Genomic DNA, 23,536 nt, shown 5'->3' on the forward strand with positions numbered 1-23,536 from the left:
TTCTTATATACATTTATCCTTTTTTTTCATTATTATATTAAAGTATATACAAATAAAGACTTTATCAAGGTTATGGGCTCAGGGTGTTTTTCCGCCGCGCTACATTTGGCACGCTAACTGCGTAGTAAGTGATTTTTCTAGAAAAGCAGTGTTACAATGACCAATGCAAACGTAATAGATAAATTGAATGGCGAGAATTACAGAACTTGGAAGTTTTCCATAAAAATGCTGTTAATACAAAGAGAATTATGGCATTACGTCGATGGAACCGCAAAGTTGCCGGAAAACGCCACAGTCGTGGAAAGGCAAGCTTTTCTCACAAATAGCTCAAAGGCTTTTCCCACAATAGCTTTATCAATTAACTTAAATCAACAAGTACATATTGTGGATTGTCAAACGGTCATGGATGCTTGGAAGGTGCTCGAACAGGTATATGAGCCAAAATCAAGACAAAGAATTATACAATTGAGGAGACAATTCGTTCAGGTATGACTTAAAGAAAATGAGACTATGGCATCGTACCTCTCCAGAATGAAAGTGACTTGTGACTACTTGAACTTAGCAGGTTCAGAGGTCAAGGATGAAGACCTAGTCTACACAATGCTCAGTGGGCTTCCAGATTCATATGATGCATTAACAATGTCATTAGCCAATTTAGATGATACAAAGTTTACTTCAGTCGAAATAAAGAAGGCTCTGTTGATGGAATGACGCTTGGATAAAAATGAGAATCAAGAACAAACACAGGAGGTGGTTGCGCACCAAGTAAAGAAGGGCAACAAGCAAGTGCTAGACAAACAAGTATCAGGCAAGCAGAAAACTTGTTTTAAGTGTGGCAGGGCAGGCCACTTTGCACAATACTGTCACAGTAGAGATAAGACACAGAAAAAGGAGTTCAGGAGCAATAAAAAGAATTCATATGCATGTTTGATGTCTCTACAACATGTGACTGCAAATGATGCCTGGCTTGCAGACAGTGCTGCAACGCACCATGTGTGCAGGCATAAGAGCTGGTTTAGGAACTTTAGAAGCACTTCAGAGTAGGTTGGTACAGCGGACTCAAGCAGAAATAATGGCGAAAATACGTTGATGGCTGAGGGAATTGGCGACGTGGTCTTGAAATCTTGTGAAATAGTTTTAAAAGATGTATATTATGTTCCTAGGTGTAGAAGAAACTTGATATCAGTTGCCCAAGTAGAAAAGAAAGGCAAATGTACCGTTTTCGACAATGCCAAAGTGAGAATAAAGGACAAGGAATCTGGAAACGTGATTATCGAAGCGCATAGGATGGAAACCCTTTTCGTCATGCGCGCCGATGTCGTAACTCCAGAAAACAACAGAGTAATCAAGTTGCACTCTACGGTCGTGCACAATCTGGATGTCTGGCATAAAAGATTTGGCCATGTGAGTAGCCAAAGTATCCAAGCACTTGCTAAAAAGGGCTTCGTTCGAGGCCTTGAAGAAGCCAAATTGGAGTCTGGAACGTGTTCAGGTTGTTGCGCAGGAAAATCCAGTAAAGCACCGTGCAAAAGGCTGCAAGGTAAGCAGTCAACTAAAATTTTAGAATTAATACACTCATCGTCAGATGTGTGCGGGCCATTCCCGGTTAAGTCTATAGGCGGCTCTGTATATTTTATGACGCTAATAGATGATTATACGCGAAAAATAGAAGTGTGTTTCTTGAAATCAAAGAGTGAAGTCGTCGACTGTATAAAACGATTTATTAGAAGAGTCGAGCGTGAAAAAGATGCTAAAGTTAAACGCTTCCGTACGGACAACGGACTTAAATATTGCAACAAAGAGTTAAGAAATTTTTTTGAAGAGCTCGGAATGAAGCACGAAAGGAGCTGTGTCGAGACTCCGCAGATGAACGATGTAGCTGAGCGGGCAAATTGATGGATTTGGCTAGATCGATGTTGATGTCCGCGAAGCTTCCTCCGAAATTTTGGGGAGAAGCTGTAAACACTGCCGCGTATGTTAGAAATAGAGTAGTGCATACAAACGTGAAAGATGGAGTCCCTGAAGGAATTTGAATAGGGCGGGCACCGAGCGTGAAACATTTGAAGGTTTTCGGTTGCCTAGCGTATGCCCATCTAATTACTCAAGGAAGGAAGAAGTTGGACGCGAAAGTTCAAGAATGTATATTTGTCGGATATGCGGGTCAAACTAGGGGTTACAGACTGTGGAACCCAAACAATCAAGATATTATTCTTACAAAGCACGTGCGATTTGACGAGAATAAAATCGGTTATGACTATGTATCTATGGCAGTCAAGGGGTGTGGACAGAAATACCAAGCCTGAAATTTAATACAAATACTGAAAGTTGCAGGTCTGAAATCGAAGAAGAAAAGTCAAATGAAGGGCGGCCATCCCAGACGGAAATAGACCAAATAGAAAAGGGTGAGTCCCCACATGCAGATCCGGTAAACACGGAAGATCCAGATAAAGAAGATAAGAAGATAGTGGGAGAGCCTCACCAAAGTGTAACAGGAAAAAGAGGCGTTGAACGGCCAAGAAAGGTAGCGAAGCTATTACGCCCACTATATGGACTAAAGCAGGGCGGTCGGAATTGGAATGATGAATTTAATGATTATTTAGTAAGAATGGGATTCAAACATTTAGCGTCGTCAAATTGTGTATACCGATTGGATTTTTACACCTTTTTGGTGGTGTATGTAGACGACGTAGTCATGTTCTCCAGAATCCAAGAAACTTTAGATAAAATAACAGAAATGTTACGAAGCCAGTATGAAATCAAGGATCTTGGAGAGGTTTCCAATTTTCTGGGAGTAAAGATTCAACGTAATGTCCAAGGTGAAATACTATTAAGTCAACGGACATTTTGCAAATGCTACAGCGTTTTGAAATGGAGGAATGTCGACCTGTAGCGACACCGATGGACCCCGGTGTTATATTGTCCAAGAGCGATTCGCCGGATAATGAAGAAGAGAAACATGCAATGATGCAGATCCCATACAGGGAGTTAATCGGATCACTGATATACCTCGCATAGTGCACTAGACCCGATATTGCTTACAACTAAGTTATAGCAATTCTGTGAAAATCCAGGACGCATTTATTGGACAGCCGCAAAACGAGTCCTGAGATATTTGAACGGTACCAAAGACTATGGCTTAAATTACAGAAAGGGGGAGCCTTTTATTTTGTTTCAAACAGACGCAGATTGGGCTGGTGATGCAAACGATAGGTGTTCTTATAGTGGGATGTTAACAATTATTGGAGACAACATTGTGGATTGGAGGTCTACAAAGCAAAAGTCCACATCCGCATCTACTATGGAGGCGGAGTACATCGCCATGTCATAGGCTGCGAGAGAGGCCAAATAGATGAAAATGTTCATTTCGGAAATGCAGTTGGAACAGCACCTCAAGACGCCACATATTGTGCTATGCGATAATCGAGCGACGATAGACTTCTCTAAAAACCATATAGAGCGTTCAAGAACAAAACATATAGACATTTGTTATAATATAATGCAAGACGCGATAAACGAAGATATTATTGTTCCAAAATATGTTACTAATCTCGCGAATATTTTTACTAAGGCATTATATAGAGTAAAACATAATAATTGCGTTCATGAATTGAAGTTGAATTCAGAGAGCCTGGAGCGCAAAGTGGGAGATTGATGGATGTTGCGCCCCAGCCTTCTTCATTTATAATTGAGCGCCTTAATGTCTTTTTTTTTGAGTTTCGCGGGGCGCCGACTGGCGTCGCCTATTGTAACCTATGCTGGGCCCGTTCATAGGGCTACTTACCCATTGTTCTTCTAGATACGCCATGTTGCGCCGGTAGAGAAAGCGTAGTGACAGTTTTATGCTTTATCACTTTTTAAGTGATAGTTTTATCTTACTTTTGTATTATGAATTATGTATTACAGTTCTTATATTCATTTATCCCTTTTTTTCATTATTATATTAAAATATATATAAATAACGACTTTTGCCAAATAATACTATAATCAGAATTACAGTTTATTGTATAAGAAACCCATTATATTATATTTTCCAGTTTTTTAGGAAAAAGGTCAATCATTATATATAATTGGGATCAATAATTGTACTAAAGTTACCTTACTAATGACTATGGTATGAACCAGTTTGAGATAAAAAACAAAATGGCAGTGTTTGATGCAAGTTTAACTGAAAAGTATTTTAAAAAATTGTGAATTTTACGCATAAAAGTGTAAATAACAAAAAACGTGTGTTCCAAATTTCACCATAACTAATTCAATGAGTAATCAACTTCAAAAGCAAGTTCCTTAGCTTTTAATGAGAAAGTTCCCATGAGAGGTTAAGTTAGGTTTTATTCTAGGCTAGGTATTCTAGCCTATCCTTAACATACCCTAATATTAAATTACTCAAATTCAGGAAATAAAAATTCTCGGCAAAATTCTAAGGAATAAGGAATAAAAATTCTAGAAATTCGCTGGAAAATAAAAATTTTAATTCGTGGAATTTCAATAAATAAATAATTCTATAAGGAAAATCGTGAAGGTGGCGAATTTAGTTATGAATCCAATAGAATTAATTTGCAGAGAATCTTATCGAGCTCTCGAGGAACATTTCATGAATCCTGCGAAGACAAAAAGTCCTGATGAGCAGCGTAGCAGGTGTCGGGCACATGTTTACGATGGAAAAAAAGGGCTAAGAGAGCGTGACGAGAGAGGGAAAGACGATTCGAAACACGCGCAGACTACACATTCATGATGCGACGAGTGCAAATAAAGTGCACGCGTGAATGGCTCGGCATGGGGTCTACGCCCTGTAAGCGCAATATTTTCGCCAGCCGCATGTGTTTAGAAACAGGAAGAACGTTCTTGGAACTATCTGGCCACCTGACCTCTCTTCATTCATGGCTGTGAGCCGCTGATTCTTCGCGCAAGATAAACGTGACCCTTTGATCGTTGAAGAATTTTCAAACAATGGTGAATAATTTTCTTTTATTGCGTTCACTGAATAATATCGATGGAACATACGGACGAATTTTTAACTTCGGATGGATTTGAATGTGGCGGAAAAATGTGAAAATTTCAATATGGCGGTAAAATATGGAAATTTGAATATGCTAAGAAAATGTGAAAATTTGAATATGGCGGAAAAATGTGGAAATTTCAATATGGCGAGAAAATGCGAAAATTTAAACATGGCGAGAAAATGTGGAAATTTGAATATAGCGGGAAAAGTGGAAATTTGAATATACCAGGAAAATATGGAAATTTAAATATGCCAGGAAAATGTGAAAATTTGAATGAGGCGGGAAAATTTGGAAATGACCGAAATACAAAAGGCACGAAAATCGTTAAAAAAATTGTAATAAAGATTGATTTGACCTTCTGCGCGGTTCTAAAACTTTTGTCACGCGTGTCTCAACTTAAGTACGAAAGAAAAGAAGGATTGTTCGAGGTGGATCGTCACGATGGTTTCCGACACGTCGTCGAAGCGATCAGCTCGGCGATTAAATCTACTCCTCTACGCTTTTTCTCGACTGCCCTGCAATAATATCAACACGGGAACAAACCTGTTCGATAGCCGTGATGCGGGTAAGCTCGTCGAGGAGGCCGGCCAGCCCGTAGCCGCTTTTCCCAGTCCAATCGAGACCGTGAAGGGCCGCCGCGACGCTCGCCGCCGCGATCATGCTAGGCGTGTACATCGAGAATTTGTACTCTGTAAAAGAAAAAAGAAATTTCACCGTTACCTTATGATTTATTAGATAAATCTTGGAGAGCTACCGTTCGTGGTACTGATAGGAAAATATTGTAAAATTATTATTTAGAACGCTTACAATTATCAAAGATAATCTTATCAATTTTTAATGTTATCGTATCAAATGGCTGATTTTGCAATATAAAAAATCTGATTTAATTCGACATAGTAGTATAATTAAGGGAAGTTAAAAGGGTGAATTTGCCACCCTTCTAGCAATTTATCATTTCATGTATTCAAATAAAATCTCTAAACATATCCTCATTTTCATAGCCGGATAGTTCCAATTCCTAGCTAACTGCTCGTACGTCATAATTCACCGGATAATTTTCTATGATGCTCTCTAAAATTCCGAACGCATCGGACAAGAATCCTGAATAATATCCATCCGGAATATGAACGAGTGGTTCTCGTTAAGAATACCAAAGGATTTCAAAGCGCCGACCATTATTTTGAACGGTCTAGTTTGATCCTGCCGCTAGAAGGAATAAGAAGAAAGCAGGTCCTGTCGGGCGAATCCCAGACGGAAAAGACGTTGGCCTCATTGGCGTACAAGTGGAGGTCAGGGTGGGCTCTTGCAAAATCTTAATACAATCAAATATTAGCGTGGAAAAATAGTAAATACTTGTTATATTGCTGTTTAAGTGAATTCTTTTTCATACGGATTTTCACCCTTTAGGAAAGGATAGGGTAGAATGGTGAATGTTATCTTTTGCTTCTTTTCAACAATGGTAAGGTAGATATTAACTAAAACAATAAAAGTTAAAATAAAATAAACAAAATTCTCAGACGGTAAGACATCCAGCTCTGAAACCAATTTTAATCGGTTTCTGGTAGTCAATTTAGGCTATACACCGAACTTGAGTTTTCAATTTTGGTGGGGCCATTCGAAAACTTATCTGAAACTTTTAGTAAAATCAGAAGACCTCTCACCGCAAAAAATTCTACTTACGCCAATGGTTGAACCCGAGATTGAAATCCGCTAATAAAGAAGCCGCCAGGTAGATGTATCCGAGGAAAAGGATTCGAGCCTCGAAATAAGATTTACAACGTTGAAAAGCATGGCCTTCGGTAGGACCGAACAACGTCCAAAGATTACCGACAGCAAACACCTATCCGTGCCACCTCTTCCTTTGTTATGCTTTGGGTTTGAGCGTGAAAGCTTTTGTCACCTAGTCGTGCAAGCACGTAAGGGGTCACCAGCGTCCAGAAACCGGACAGGCAAACAATTAAGCTGGGCTATCTGTTTTAGAGGTCGTTTTCGGCTTGCTATAATCGCAGACACCTATTTTAACGGTACTCGCGTTAGAAAGGCCCCCCTTGTAACCAAAAAACTGCGAACCAAGACTTTCTAATGCCTTTGTTCGCAACGAGACGCCGATGTTCCCGTTTCTTACGATTAGACACGCGGATGTGGTCATTTTTCCTCGAGCTGACAGGATGGATAAAGTTGTTACGAAAGATTGCTCTACTCCTTTCTTTCTTTCTTTTGAATTCTATAAATGTTCAATCACGCGATATCGCGTGCTCAATCTTAAAGGGAAACCATCGTGGCTACTGAATATCAGGGCCGGCCCTGAGATTTCGGGGGTGCGAGGCGAGCTCCGAAAAAGGGCCTTTTCACATATATGACATAAAAAAAGTACCTCAAATAAAATTGATGTAATTAACATTAAAGCTTGTATAACTAATTTAGATTTGCATTTACATCGATTAATATTCAAGTAAACATTATTCTTCTTGCATTCTTAGATGCAAAATCGTCTTAGAGGGGCCCTGGACCTTAGGGGGCCCTAGGCGACCGCCTAGTCTGCCTAGACCCAGGGCCGGCCTTGCTGAATATAAAGGCTTTTTCTCAGGAATTTCTTTTGGCAAAATTAAATATTTATTTCTGACAGCCCACAATGTCTTCGGAAAGTACATTTCTTAAACGGCTTGTTCTAAAAATTTGACATAAAAATATCGATTATTGTAATCGTAGTAATAATATCGATGTATGTGGGCTTCAAAAATGTGTGGACAACGGGCGGACGTGTAATTATTTTACTGAAAGATATGAAATGAAAAATCATGCAATTTTTTTAACTATAAGGCAATGGCTTCAGTTTTTGAAACCTGTGAGCAATTATTTACTTCCCCATGATAATCTCATATATTTTATTTAAACATCCTGCATTCACACCTCTTATTGTTTTAGACTAAATATTCTTTGATTACACGGCTAAAATATTGACGAAAAACATTTACCGTTCATATTATAAATTTTATTGTAACCACAATAACAAAGGAATTTTGAATAAACTTTTATTTTGATCATTACTCTGTATCAATTAAAACCTCTGTAACTTTTTTAGTTTTGCAAATTTTACCTTCTCTTCTTAAAAATTGATTCTAGACATCATAAGCAGTAAAGACATAATAAACAAAAATTTTGATTTTTTCAACCCATTACAGTAATTTTTCCCTTAAACATTTTGGCACAAAGCGACTGACTCACTTCTCCCCTTTACAATTTGCAATGAACGCGTTATAGTTATCCATCCCTTATGGAAAATAAAATTTATTAAACTTACAATACTTTTGAAACGTCCTGTATACTCCAACGCGTGGTCGAGCCGCGTTTCTGGTCGAATTTTTCTTAAACGCGGACACTATTCATTCATGGAAAGATGGGAACAGGTTTACGGACAACCAAAACGTCCGATGGACAAGGTGAAATTCAACGGGTATACCGACCATAATAAAGCCATTAAGAATGGAATTCCACGAAGGCGCTTTTAAATTTGCACAGAGAGGGTGAGGTGAACCATCTTTGTGCAGCTGGCTTCTGTTCTTTCGATTGTGAATTACAATTTAAAAATAAGGAGGTAGGATCACCTCCATTTCATTAATTCAGTTCTTTTTTATAATCGCAATTTCTTCCTTTGCCATAAAACTAATGAAAATCTCAATTTCTGAGAAATAAAAAAATAGGCGAGTAGCTTCATTTTTAATTTCTTTTATTTTAGGAGAAACAAAAATTTGTTAATTGCTTTATTGGGAATTGGTGAATTTTCAACTTACCCAAGAAAATTAGAAATCCAATTTTTAACATGGTTCTAGAATTGAATCCTTTTTTTTCTTGCAAGATTTTGATAACACTTTAAGGTAATGCGAGGTCTCCTCTTACTTTCTTTTGGTTTCACTCTTCTTCTTGATGAACTTCCTGTTCTCATATTCCACTTTTTCCCCTGCAGCCTTCTCTTTCTTGATCGTGATTCTTTTACCCTGTACGTCTTCCTTTTTTCATCCATTCTGGGGCTTCCTTTGATTTTGGCGCTTCGGTTATGTTCTCTTGATGCCTGTTTGTTAAGCTCCTCTCTTCTTTTCCTACCTTCCTTTTCTTCTTTTCTTTCCTGTCGCTTCTGCTTTTCTTTCATACCTCTTATGGATTTCTTTTCTTCTTATTCTTTCTCCACAGTGGTTCTTCCTGTTTCTGTAGTATTTATGCTTTTCAAATCCTTTTTCTTGTCGCGTCTCGTACCACCTCCAGGGTGCATCCTAATTATAAATATTTCAAAAAGACTACGTGCCACGTCAACGATTGTCACATTCAAAGAGATACACTATTATGAAACTAACTATGGAAACATAGAAAGCTTTTCTTTTCATTTTCTTAGAACTTTTCAATTTCACTAATATTGAAGTTAACAATACATAATAACAATATTTTACGACAAATCTTGTACATTAACGTTGCTTAATTTTCTTCATGTAAACTCAGATTAATTATTTGGAGCAAAGTTCATCTAAAGATCTCATTTCAAGTAGAACCTTAATATGCATTCTGTTCTTGCATTCAACCCTTTGGATGGCGAACCATGGAGAGAGCTTCTGTTTTAATTTAATCTTGTATTTCTTATTATCTTTATTTTCTACATTTTACACTGTTCTTTTAAAATTATTGTCTTAATATATAAAACTCTTTTGTCAAAAAATTATACATTTAATTTTAGGATAATATTTTAAGAGTTAGGGTCAACAAATAATGGCTAAGTAATGATAACATTATGCTGCTATTGGCAATAACAATTTTTATCTTCTAAAATAAAAATAAAAACTAAATCTTCTTTGAATTTTTAAGTATTATTACCGGAAGAAATTAATTTTGTGAAACGAGCCAAATATTCCTTATTTTACCCAATTTCTTTTTGATCTTTATAGATATGCAATAAACGGTGTTCGATAAATTCATCAAAGTAACGATGCTCGTTGAAAGATTGAAAAACAAAAAATTATCAGGCAGGCAACATAAGGGCGTGGAAACGAAAAAGTCGAAGGAGTTCAGAGACCTTCCGCGATTCAAGGAAGCGGTTGGAATTCGTGGCGCCGTTTGCTTCTCTTTTCGTCGCTGAAAAAGAAGGTCAAACGAGTGGAACCGGGCTTCGTCGACTACCTAGTTTGGCTCGTGAGAAACAATCATCCTCCTCTGGTTCGCAATCTAGCCTCTTCTCTTTCTCGAAGCTGACGGACCACCGAGAGCCAACCAGACGACGAAGGACGATGGTCCTTGCTTTTTGCCCTCGTCACTTGTAATAACAACCGACCGGCAACGACCAGAAGGGGATTTAAACGTGTCTCGCGATCTGGTCGTGACCGATGCGACGCCTCCCCTTTCTTCCTCTTCTTTTTCACCGTGGTACTTCTCATCAGTTACTTTTTGATTCAGCGCTTTTCCAAGCCGTCTCTTTCAACAGCTCTGTTTTCGGAACGCATCGATGATGGCTCGACGATTTTGATAATTGTTCCTCGACATCTTGTTCCCTTACCTCCTCCGTTCCTCTTTTTACTCGCCTGCTTTTTTGCTACAGGGTGAAATGCTTTCTGTTTCGTGGGAGAAGATATTCGCGACACTGGAATTGAATTGAAGTTCTTTCTTTTTTATCATCTTGTAAATTTTGACTGTTTCCGAATGGTCCCACCAAAATTGAGAACTCAGGTTCGATATATAACCTAAATTGACTACAAGAAACCGATTAAAGTTGGTTTCAGAGCTGGATGTCTTACCGTTTTCGAAATATCGTGCTAAGGTTAGGTTAGATTCTGTGTATGCGCAGTATCGAATAGCGCATACGTACTTCCAAAATTGTACAAAAATTTCTTACCACGATATCTGAAAAACGGCAAGACATCCAGCTGTAAAAGCAATTTTAATCGGTTTCTAGTAGTTAATTTAGGTTATATACCGAACCTGAGTTCTCAATTTTGGTGGGGCCATTCGGAAACTTATCCTAAACTTTATACATATTTTTATTTTGCCGAGTATGGCAATTTAATGATTGTTAAATAAAAAATGAATTTTTTATTATTTTTAAGTTTATTTTATTATATTATGTTAATTTATTTTATTATTTTTTTGTTTATTTCATCATACTTTAATTTTCATTATTTTATCCATTCTATGTATTTACGTCCTTGCACTTTCGTCGTATCATTCTGCTATCAATAGTCTTGCAATGTGCATGACCCATTAAACGTAGAAGCAAAAAAATGCACGCACATATACATAGAATCGATTGAAAGCAGTTACGTGATGGTTTCCGTCGAGCGCATTATACGATGCACCGGCATATTCATTAACGCCTGAGTTAACGATGCACGTTACCGATTGTTTACGACGACGCGCCGTGGCACGGTTCTAACGAGGCTGACAATGAACAGCAACGCGTAAGAAGCACATTTTTTAAGCGTGTCGCATTTTCCACGCGTTGCGTGACATGTCATTATCATTTCTAATAAGCGACGAAGACATTCCGAATCGTTGTTTTTCCCTCTGGCTTTAATTTTCAGGTACCATGCGATAACACTTTTTCTAACTAAATTGTAATTTAAATTAATCTTCTCCAGGAGAAATAATGCACCGAATTCCCAGCTTCTCCCGTCGGAGTCCCGGGAGAAAATGACAGTGATGGGGCGATGGTCCTAGTATATAGGTTCCACAGCTCCCCCACTCCTCGCGTTAAAATTTTTGCGCGGGAAAATTTGAATGGACATTTATCTATTACTCATATTTCTCAGTATTAAATGTTATAATACTTAATGATTAAAAATGACATTATTTTTGTTTCTAAATTACTTTTAATATTAATATCGTATTTTGAGAGTTCCTACTTCCACTATATCGCCATTTTCTTTTAAGAGTGCACCGAGGTAAGGAAATAATTGTAAATTAAAAAGTAAAGCAAATTTACCTAAAGAAATTAATAAGATATAAAAACTTAAGCATCAATCAGGTGCTTTGACAATAGATACTTTCGAAAATTCAACAATTGGAGTTAATTACTTCGGTCTGGGAACGATTGATATGTAATGCGAACAGTGTTATCGTTTCTTTGAAATAGAACACAGATAGAAAATGCACTATTCTACGTTGTGACCTTTCTTGTTAATTATTCTTATCACGTCTATGCCTATTACAATATCATGAAAATGATGGCTGTAGGTGCCGAGAAGCTTGAAAACTTGTTAGAACGATTTCCTGTGCAAAAGTAGAACGAATCGTAATTGTTTTTTCAATGAGTTTGACTCGTTACGATGCTTTACATTCAATACAATAAACTTATTTGATCTTTATTTTGTAATTTAAATTCGTTCATACTTAGGACTGAATTTTCATCCAAATTTCATCCTATTTAGTAATCATTTTCTGTTTGTTTTTTTTTTTTAAACAAAAAGATTTTAAATTTTCAATAAGATCATAGAATATGTGATGGAAAAATGTGAAATTTTGTAATTAAGATTCTGACTTCTAAGAGATCTTTTACGTTGCTGATCCACAAATAGTGTGGTAAGGTTACTCTATCTATTTTTACGCGAAATCTACAACGCAGAAAATTTTGGCATAGTAAAATACACCATTTCCATTTAAGCGTATCGCTCACAGAGAGTACTTTTTAAACTTTTGCAAAGTCTATTTTGCAAATTCTTTTTCTACAAAATCACTACATTTAATTGTTTCAAAATCCAGCAAAGGGTAAAAGAAAGTACAGTAGATTCTTATTATATTGCCGCTGAGGGGGTTGTAGGGTGGAAAGTTTATCGAGCTTCCAAGCTTTCATTTGAAGGTGGGAGGGAGATAGAAATGTATCACCTTCATGGACTATAAGGGTGGAAAGGTGTGCCATCGAGAGTGGCTACAACGAGAGTCATGAAAAGTTATATTGTCATGGTCCTGGCAATGGTTATAGAGTCACGGTAATATAACGAGAGTCATGGCAATATACCGAAAGTCTACTGTACTGCAACATTTATTATATCCAAAAAAATCAAGTGAAAAATTCTGAAAAAAGAAAAGAGTATACAGGGTGTATTTTCTGAAGAATAAACTGCATTGGCCCAGGTAAATCGTTCGCCATCATTTACCTTGGTTCCCTTGAATTTTCCATGGTGTAGCGTGCACACATTCGCATGCACGCATGTCCCACATACATAAATACATATGCAGCTCGGTAATCCTGATCGTTTCTCACCTCTGGCGCTGAGGGCGATGAAGGTCTGCGCGTGCCTCCTGACCATCACCGGGTCCCAGCTACCTGGCACGGGCAGTCTGCTCAGGATATGCATCAGGAAGTCACCTGGTGTCACCGCGGATAATTCCCATTTCAGCTTCGAGACGACCAGTTGTTCCCACCTCTGTAACAGCCATACGATAGAAAGCGATTAGGATTCTTTCTATCAAAAACAGGCACGTGAATAAACAACCGAATATTTCTAACGTCGATTAATTAACCCGACATTGGCTTCCTCAGAAAAAATGATGCATCGCGTTCCCACCCTTCCTCTCAGGCGCTTCCAAGGGCAACGACCATCTTGGGAAGGAAGCCCCATATACATATATGTATAGCCCTGTGATTTCCCACCACTTGCGTGCAAACGTTTGCACGGGCAAATTTAAATTATATAATACAATTTAATTCGTTATTCGTACTTTTCAGTTACATATCAAATTTTATAATATATAATAATTCAAAATTATATTATTTTCTTGCTGAATTACTGTTAACATTAGGGATGTGCGGGTACCCGATATTACGGGTTCGGGCGGGCTCGGAAAAAATCGGGCGCGCTCGGGCGGGCGTCCGATACATGCGTGCAATCGGGTAGCCCGACTATTTCGTGTTCGGTCGGGCACAGTCGGGCTGATTCGGACTTGTAAGTACTTGTTAATACTTGCAATAAGCATGTGCAAAATCTGTTTTATGTGGAATTTTGGAATAAGATCATTTTTATGTGGAAAAATAATACTTGTAACGAATTTATTTGAAATGAATTTCATTCCATGTCACCTGTATGTTCATTTTATACAAAATAGATTTTGAACATGCTTATTGCAAGCATTAATGAGAGTTGGGTCGCGTGTCGCGGCCCGCGGGAGCTCGTCCGAATCAGCCCGACTGTACCCGACCGAACCCGAAATAGTCGGGCTACCCGACTGCACGCATATATCGGACGCTCGCCCGAGCCCGCCCGATGTTTTCCGAACCGACCGCGACCCGACTAGTCGGGAACCCGGCACAGTAATCGGGCCGCACATCCCTAGCTAACATTAATATTTTCTCTAGGGAAACTTGATTTACTTGATTTGAGAAACTAGAGTCTAGTCACGTTCCCATATATACAGATTTATAATTAAGAAAATTTCTATTCGTAATAGAAGGTGTCGAATTTGAAAGGTTCACTAACTTCATTGTTATCGTTTAACCCTATCATTGCCGCGGGCCGATGTGTTATTTGAACGATGGCATTGTTATAGACCAATGGGCCGATCTAGCACTTTTTGCGAATATCAACTATTTAGAGTTAGTAAAAGGGTTAATGATCCTAATTCATTAAATGCTGTCTATTTGCCGAGCGGACGCGACGAAAGCCACGTCACACGGTTTCGTAAGAAACTTTCCGAACCGTGAGTATCGTAGCCACCGAATTCAATGGACTTTTAATCAAGCCGAAGGACGCGTAGTACTCCACGTAGTATAGCCGCCGTGTAATTTCACGGTCGAGAGAAAACGAGGGTACTACGACGTACTCGAGCGAGCAGCGCATCCGCGAGACAGAAAGGAAGCAGAAAGCGTACGTGTAGTATACGCTTACTACGATCGAGCGATGCACGCGGAGGAAACGAGCGTGTACGGCATCGGGGAAACATGCTAAGTTAAATGGACCTTCCTTGGTTAACCGGGAATATTTAATGCGTAAACTGAGCACCGTGTATATACGAATAATATGAAAAATATTATATGGGGTACACGACGTGAAGATACACATTCGGTGCACGAGTATGTGAACTTAATAATATCAGGTGTACAGCGTTGGGAATCGTTTTTGTATGGGAAAAAAGGCTTTCATGTGACGAAAGTGTAAATAGTTTTTCTATAGAATTATTTATTAAAATTCAATATATAAGTCTTGTAATAATAATGGACCAAGTAAAATTAGAAAATAAATTGGAATAGGATAACGTTTTTTAACCCTTGGATGGCGGACCAGGGAGAGAGCTCCAATTCTAATTAAATTCTGTATTTCATATTATTTTCATTTTTTAAATTTTACTTATTCTGCTAGTACATGAAACTCTTTTGTTTAATAATTATACATTTAACTTTAGGTTAATATCCTTATTTGAGTCACGATTGACCCCAGCTCCGCTGTCCAAGGGTTAAATAATGAAATATAATTTTCTTCTGTACCTCGAATATTTTTTATTCTGGGTAGAATTATAAGAAATGAATTATTTTATATTTTTTACTTTTTTAACAAAAGGGTCGATCATTAAAAGTGCATCACTGCACTTGCAGTATTACTTTTATTTCCTACTAAAATTTTAGTAGGAACATTTCAAAATCAAATATTTCTATAAAATATATTATATTCTTTTTAATAAATAAATTAAATAATTACATTTCATATTAACCCTGTTCCACATAATCACCATAATTTCATTAATCCAATATGATTAAAGGTAAATTTAAAATTCAACTGTACTAAATTTGTTACAATTAAATTGTAAGTTACGCCACGAATATGATTCAATATTATGAGTCAAGGATTTGAAAAACGAAATTGGAGGCAAGTGTATAATTAAAGTTCCAAGGATCTGTCTCGCTCTCTCTTTCTTTCACATCTTCGAGGGATATCGCTTTCCTTCTGGTCTCACCTCCTCGATTGACCTCTTATCCTTGAAGAGGTGGAGCTTCATACTCGAGTGCGTGCGTATACGCTCGTAAAGCGACTCGTAGTACTGCTGAATGAAACAAAGACGACCACGCGCAAGTGGTATAGGCGTGATTTTTACGCGGCCGTAAGTCGTTTCTCGAGTGATGTCAGAGACGATATTTGCAGCGTAACAGGACGATGCAACAAGAAAATTATTTACGATAACGAAGCTTCCGATCTTTTCTTTTTAATTATATTTAAAAATAAAAATATTATTATTTTGATTTAAAAACCATAAAAATCCTAATACTTATTCCGAACAATCTGAAACAGTAACAGGGCAGGAAACGATGTTTTCCTTTTCTTCCAAGGAGAAAACACGATCGTTAAGTTTCTTAACGCGTGAAATTTGCTAAAACGAGAAAAAGGTTCCCCTTTATGAAAAACGTGCGCGCGCGCTTATCACGGTCAAAGCTTCTGGTGTTGATTTAAATAAAAAATCGCCGGTCTATGTAGCGTCGGGTCGATGGAGCATTGCAAAGAACAAGCTCGAAGCGCGTAATATCTCGTCGATGGTCGTATAAACTCGTCGTGGAATGCGTGACGGTGCAACGACGCGAATACGCGGGGCTGGCTACGCACGACACGGTACGATGCGTACGCAAGCGTAAACGTAACGATTCCGCGATCGAGGCCAACGATCCGCCTCAGGGATACGCCGTTTTACTATTTATACACGGTAAGCCATTAACTGTTACCATTTTCTAAATTTAACTTTATGTACTTTTTACAGTAGACTCTCGTTATGGGGTAAGTTTGATAGAAATGGAGAACCTTTTTTAAAATGTCTGTAAATTTAATATTTTAGAAATAATAAATATGTAGTGGATAATTTTTTTTTATCATATATAATTAGCATAAGACGATATCTTTATAAATAGCTGCAAAATAAAAGAAAATAAATTTCTGAGCTATGGTCCATCTCACCCTTATCATTATGGGTGAGAAGGACCAGATTTATAAAAGTTACATATATTGTTACAATTAATAAATATATTTTTTTCACAATGCTTTTAAATTTTTTGCATCCCACCTGAAATCAGGGACTGTAAACGAAAATTCAAATGAAATTTAAATAATGTCAATTATACTAACGATAAGATACTTTGAGTGCGAGAGCCCCAATTTTAATTTGATTTCCTATTTCATATTATTTTCATTTTTAAATTTCACACTGCTCCCTTAGAAATTATTTTTCCAATATATGAAATACTTATCTAAAAATGAGGTATTTTTCGTTTTGTAAGTTTCGGCCATGATTGATCCAAATGTTATTAAAACTAAATTTATGAAAATTGCGCATTCGTCTACCCAAACGACAAAGTGATTCTATTTTTTCAAGCTTGATAACAAAATTTAGGTCCCTACTAGAAATCAAAATATGGATTTTTATTAAAATTTACTAAAATTGAAAAATTAAATTTATAGACACGCTCAATAACTAATATCGGCCGATGGAGTGTCTGATAAATACTTAAAAAAATCTATATCAGAGTTTCAAGCATACTAATGCCGCCCTTCCATCATCATAATCGACGAAGATGATACACTTCTATCGCCCCCCTAAATGACAGCTTAGAAGTTTGAAAAATTCTCCATTCCCGATCGCGGCAATATAACGAATACGGTTAATAATAATACACCATGTGCAGAAAACAAGTTGGCCCCCGTTGCGGTTTTCTGGATTGTCGAGAATCGGGTGGGTCTGCGTAGACGAGCCAGTAAGACAAGTCGGCTCTCGCTCGCTCGCTCAGCCTCTTTATTATTTCCTCTTGAAATATCTGGTATCCGTGATGCACATCGTAAGAGGCTGTGTGTTAAATGATGCAACGACGGTTGCACTTGTGCGTTTGCATTTTTCCACGACGAGCCGGCTTAGTCGGCTAGCGAGTTCTCACGAGAGACGAGAGGACGAGTTCGTGGTCCGCTTGGAATGCTTAGAGGGCCAGTCTTCAGCCCCCTCCTGCCCCCGTTTCGATTAAACGGAATCGAATCGACGCGGTCGATGCTGCGCGCCGCGATGCGAACCGACGTGTTCGCGGTCGTCATCGTTTCTCTGAAATTCGAACTGACTAACACGGCTCTACTTCGACAGAGGGGTGTTTATCATCTTCAACCCTTACTTTCGGTACGTATCAATTTTACTGGAAATTTAACCCTTTGGATTTCCAAATATACTTCTTCTGTGTTTCTTTATTAACTGAAGATTTAATTGTTATTGTTATTATATTTTCGCGCCATTTTTCAGATACACAGAGGCGCGGGAAAATATTCGAATTTAAAATAGTAATTAAGAAAACATAATACCAGAACCACTGAATTAACGGAGTTGTAAGTACACGGTAAGGGGTCGAAAAAAGCGATTTTTTTAAAACTTATTTCGATAGATATACATCCCAATTTTTTAGAACGAAATTCGAAGGATTGACGGAGATATAGTGAATCAACTTTTTATTTCCAAGTACTAGTAATCAAAACGACTGTTTTTGACCTCGTTAACACCAAATAAAGGATCTAACAATCCAATCGATGTCGTCAAGCTTGCATTTTATAAAAAAAAATTTTAATTTAATTTAATTTAACTTTTATCATACGAAAAATATATAAAATTTTTAAGTATTTTTTCATATGTTCGCTATTTTGTTATTTTTCAACATTTTTTAATTTCCCTACGTTCTGTAATAGCCAGTCATATGTAGTTTCTACATCTTTTCGTTTTTCTTACGACTAGTGTAGGATCTGAGAATGTTTGGGTAGTATAACAATCGGATCGAGTGAGGTGTAAATAAAGAGTATTTGGATCAAGTGACAGTTCTTCTGAATGAGGGTGCATGCGTGACGGGGGTGATATTGGGAGCAAAAGTCGCCAGGTGGCAAGAGTGTGTGAATGCGTGTACGAATCGGTGATCGAATGTGACCTGTGTAAGTGAGTATAAAAGACAATAGCGAAGTGAGACTGTTAGACTGTAAGGGCGAATGTCAAAGAGCGAGTGCCAGGAACGAAATATACAAATGTTGGCAAAATGTTGTTCAGAATCACCCCAGCTACCACCCCTTCAAGGGACCAACGGTAGTTCTGGGACACCCTGTATACACTACCAAAATATAAAAGGACTACTTAAATAATATTCCCTATATTAGTTTCAGATAAAGTGTACGGCCAATTTGTTGTTAACACCACAACGTTTTATTAGAGGTGGTTATTTCAAAATTGTGTACAAAAAACAATTAAAACCATTTTTTATATCAGATAATTGATGTATTTTAATATAGGAAATTTTTATATTATGCTATTTATTTAAAAAAAAATAGCCAAAGTATCTATATTTTTCAATCTGTTACTCTGTACGATCACTTTAATTTGTATATATAATAAGATTAAAAATAAATACTTAATCCTTTGCTCTCTAATACCGAGTCACACTCGTAACGCAAATTCCAGTTCAAATGTGTCAAAATTGAATTTTGAGTTCAATTCTAATTATAATTTGCTCATTAAGAAGTGTTGAATGGCATATATGCATATTTCAATTTTCTTTATTTGTTTTAAAATGCAAGCAACGAACAGTTAGCTCTGATTAACACGCCTAATAAAAAAATCATAGCAGAAGGGGTTAAAATAAATAATATTCGATCGTTCGATGAATAAATCGTTACTGAAAATGGAGCAGCTCTCATAAATAAATCGATCGAGTGAATATCACCAAAGGGCCAACATCATTTTATTGCCATTAAATCAGACTTCCTGTTAGCTTTCTACCGTGCTCGATACGCGTTATCGACCACGAAATCGAAACAGAGAAAGTCGATATCAGACTGGTAAAAAGAAGGAAGAAGAAGAGGTGCGCTGCGAGACGTGGAACATTCGAGCACAACGGGCATAACCATATCTACAGGTGCGAAGCTATAGGTGTCTGTAATAACTGTGTAAAGTAGTAACAGTAGCGTAACATCGAGTACAAGTGCCATACGTCGGATAAACGATCGGACGATAAAATCATCCTCGATCGAATATAACTATGGAATATAACTTGGATATTTTGTTTTTACAAAATGTCATTTTAGTATTCGTGTGAAAATGGATTTCTAGCGGTTTACGAAGCCTTTTAAATCTGTGGTAGGATATGTATTTTCTACTTAATCTTAGAATAAGGACACGCATCGAGCATATTATCCGTTGACTAAGCGCGCAAGTTACAACTGGTAATAATTCAAGTATAGATGGAGCACAGAAAAAAAAAGGGTGACCAGGAAGAGGAGAAGGTTGTCGTTTCAAAAATCTTGCAGACTGGTTCGGACCGGTTGACAAAGTGAGAATAGAAGTCCTGATTACTAACGTCCGGAATGCATGCATTCCATTGCGAAGACAGCTTGTGTGAAAAATTGTTATCACTGGCTATAAAAATTCTTCCCAGTAATTGGAACTTTTAGTGGCAAAGGAAAATTCTAATTTTACAAACGTGCGATTTATAATGTTAAAGTATACACTGAATTACATTTTGTTTCATATAAAATTATTTATTAGCATTCGATAATTAATATAATTTTTCATCAATACATTTGCTTTTTAAGAAGAGAAAATTTAGTTAGCAATTTAATAATTGTAACGATTTTATTTTCACAGTATTCCATTATTATTATTATTCATAATTTCAAGTATTTGATAGGAATACTACTAATTGGTCAAAAATTCCTAATAAGGGTGACTGGCTGTACATATTTGGACCCCAATTAAGCTACACTTTCCAAAAAGAGGATAAAATTTAGAAAATGAAACTAATATGAATTACAAAATTAAATTCAACTTGGGGCTCCCTCCAGGGTCCGCAATTCAAAAGCTAAAGGCAATATAATAAATGTATCGAAATGAATGAAATCGAGGAATATTGACAAACACTAAAAATATCGAAGTAATTACGATACTAATAAACATATCTAGACCCTAGGGCCAGAGTCTACCAATTCACTTTTCAAATTTTAAAGCAGAGCAAATTAAAGGTGCGAAAGTCTTATAATTTTGAAACTATTAGAGAAATGTACATAATTTTTTTAACGCAGATAAAGAATCTATCTATCGTGTACTGGACATTGTTGCTTTTTGAAATAATAAATAAATTGTTGTTGATACTGTCTGGCTGTTTTGACTCAATACTGTCTACTTCCAATTTCGCATCTCCTCTTGATCAATGTAGATTTAATAACAATATCATTATTACTATATCTACATTAGATATGATGTAATATACATTTAATAATAATATCATTATACTATACCTACATGAGATATAATATAATATACCTTTAATAATAATATCATTATTATTATGTGATTTCATATTATAAACCTGAATACAGTGTTATGACTCTGACTTATCTTTTGAAGCAGGCATCAAGTCCAAAATTATTATAACTTAACACTGGACTTAAAATTGCTTGCTTCTAATAATTTAATATTATTTTTAAACTATTATATTAAAAACTAAACGACTTAGAATAAAATAATATTTACTATCAGGAAGAGTGAAAAATTTGATACAGAAAACATGTAAAATGTCATTTTTTCAAAAAAATGGACTTAACATATTTTGGCTGTAAGGTCCAGATATTGGCTATTTCCTGTATCTGATTATTCGGAGAAATAAATTTAAATGTTCCACGTTATTTTCTTGGAAGAACAATTTTGAATGATATTAACATACCAATCTGTGAACGAAGCATTATCTTTAGGCACGTTTTCCCTATAACACACTGCTCCATATGGTTACCAGATAAAAGTCAGACAATGCATGATATCTCTAATTTAATATGGTTTTACCACGAATATATAAATAAATGGTTGTCTCTAAATATAAAACAAATTTCCATCCAGTTCTAACCCGATCAATAACTATAAAAATGTATAAAAATCTACATTTGCATGAATTCATTTCGTTATTATTTTATTTCCAACTAATCGTAAAGATTCCCAAGCATTGCCATTTAAATCCACCAATCACTTATAATTATATAGTTTTCTATATTTTAATCCTTACGGTATCTCCGGTATATGATCGAAATAAAATCCAACGAAGATGAAATATACATATATATATATATGTATATATGTAACGTCGTTAAACTAGTCGATTTTCAAACAAGTTACTCCTGATTTAAAAAAAAAAAGGAAGAGAAGACTGGAACAGGGGCACGTTGACAACTTGATACGCCACTGGGTATTCATGGTATTGCGGTAGTACATACGTATCGTGTGTACGCGTACTCCGCGTAGACATACACGCAGTACGCACGCACGTATGACGCAACGGGTGTGCATACCTGATCCACGTGCAATTTAACCCTCTGCGGTCTCGTCTGGTACGAGCCGACACCGTATTTTACCATTATCGCCTCCGGATCGAATTTAATAAACAACGGAACTGCGAACAATTGCATTCGTTTAACCCATTAAATGCATAGCGTTGCATTTGCATTCTTTATGCAGTGGACTCTCGTTACATAGCCATGCGAGCAATTTGATGTTCACATGGATTTTAAAGTATACTAATACCACCCTTCGAAGAAAATGATACATTTCTATGCTCCCCACTCTTCAAAGGAATTTAGAAATTGACAAGTTTTCGAATGCGGCAATATAACGAGAGCCTACTGTATTACTGATGATGGAACAGTGGATGCCACAAATTAAATTTTTTTATTTTTATATTGGTTTTCTAAATTATTCTACCTAGCATTCGTCATCCGAGGATTGAATAAATTCTCAATGATGCTGATAATTAATTGCACCAGTTTCTCACGAACGGTATACGATTATGTTTAAGAAAACGAGTACCGTCTGATGACAGAATTGAAGCTCGTGTGAATGCCAGAGACACAGGATTAATTACTTGGACATATGTTGCGCCATGGAGATAAGAGATCGTGCGAAATCGGATAACACTTGGTGATAGTGGAACAGCGTACTAATTACAGTAATTTGTTATAATTACAGATGCACGTGATACATCGTTTCCAAGAATGACAAATTTTCTCACATCCAGATGACGATCGAATGGAATCAGTGCGACAGCTGGTGGACGTAATTCAAGTAATGGCGGCTTCCTGTCTATTTACATCGAAGAAATTGCATTATAAAATATTTAGGAGTTATAATTACTCAAAACCTAATTATATCTGTTAATTTTATGAACTTTTCAGAAAGAAATGGAGAAATATAAAGGATAGGAACTGTAAGGTTGGTTGCAATCAATTTTCGCCAACGAAAGAGAGCCCGAATTCTAGACAGACCGAGGAACCAGGACGAAAACGGCCAACAGGAGTAACGGACAATAGCTTTTCTTGAGAGAAGAAACGCGGAGGGTTACGTCCCTGCCATTACCTGGCCAGTTCCGAGAAACGGGGGTCCGATTTATCTGGTTCGCAATGAGGAATCGATAGGAGGTGGCCTGCAACGAAAAGGTAGACGCCGAAACATACAATGTGTCCCAGAAAACAGGTATCACCCTCGGGATCGTTTCAAAAATTCATAAAATTAATTAGAACTTCATTTCAATTTCCTCT

At 36.9% G+C, this 23,536-nt stretch overlaps 1 protein-coding gene across 2 annotated transcripts in view; it reads right to left on the bottom strand.

Annotated features, from left to right (window-relative positions):
• Positions 1–23,536, bottom strand: part of LOC114875760 (G1/S-specific cyclin-D2) — a 60,963-nt gene that overhangs the window by 7,136 nt on the left and 30,291 nt on the right. Inside the window, exons 3-4 of one of the 2 annotated variants that reach the window (XM_029186412.2) lie at positions 13,237–13,399; positions 5,544–5,689 (exon numbers count right to left, since the gene is read on the bottom strand). In XM_029186412.2, coding sequence (XP_029042245.1) covers positions 5,544–5,689; positions 13,237–13,399 — 309 coding nt within the window. Of the gene's footprint in view, positions 1–5,543; positions 5,690–9,719; positions 10,621–13,236; positions 13,400–23,536 lie in introns of those variants that run through there. The other variant, XM_029186413.2, reaches the window with a different exon arrangement.

Source organism: Osmia bicornis, chromosome 8 (assembly GCF_907164935.1).
Source record: "Osmia bicornis bicornis chromosome 8, iOsmBic2.1, whole genome shotgun sequence".
Lineage (NCBI taxonomy): Eukaryota > Metazoa > Arthropoda > Insecta > Hymenoptera > Megachilidae > Osmia > Osmia bicornis.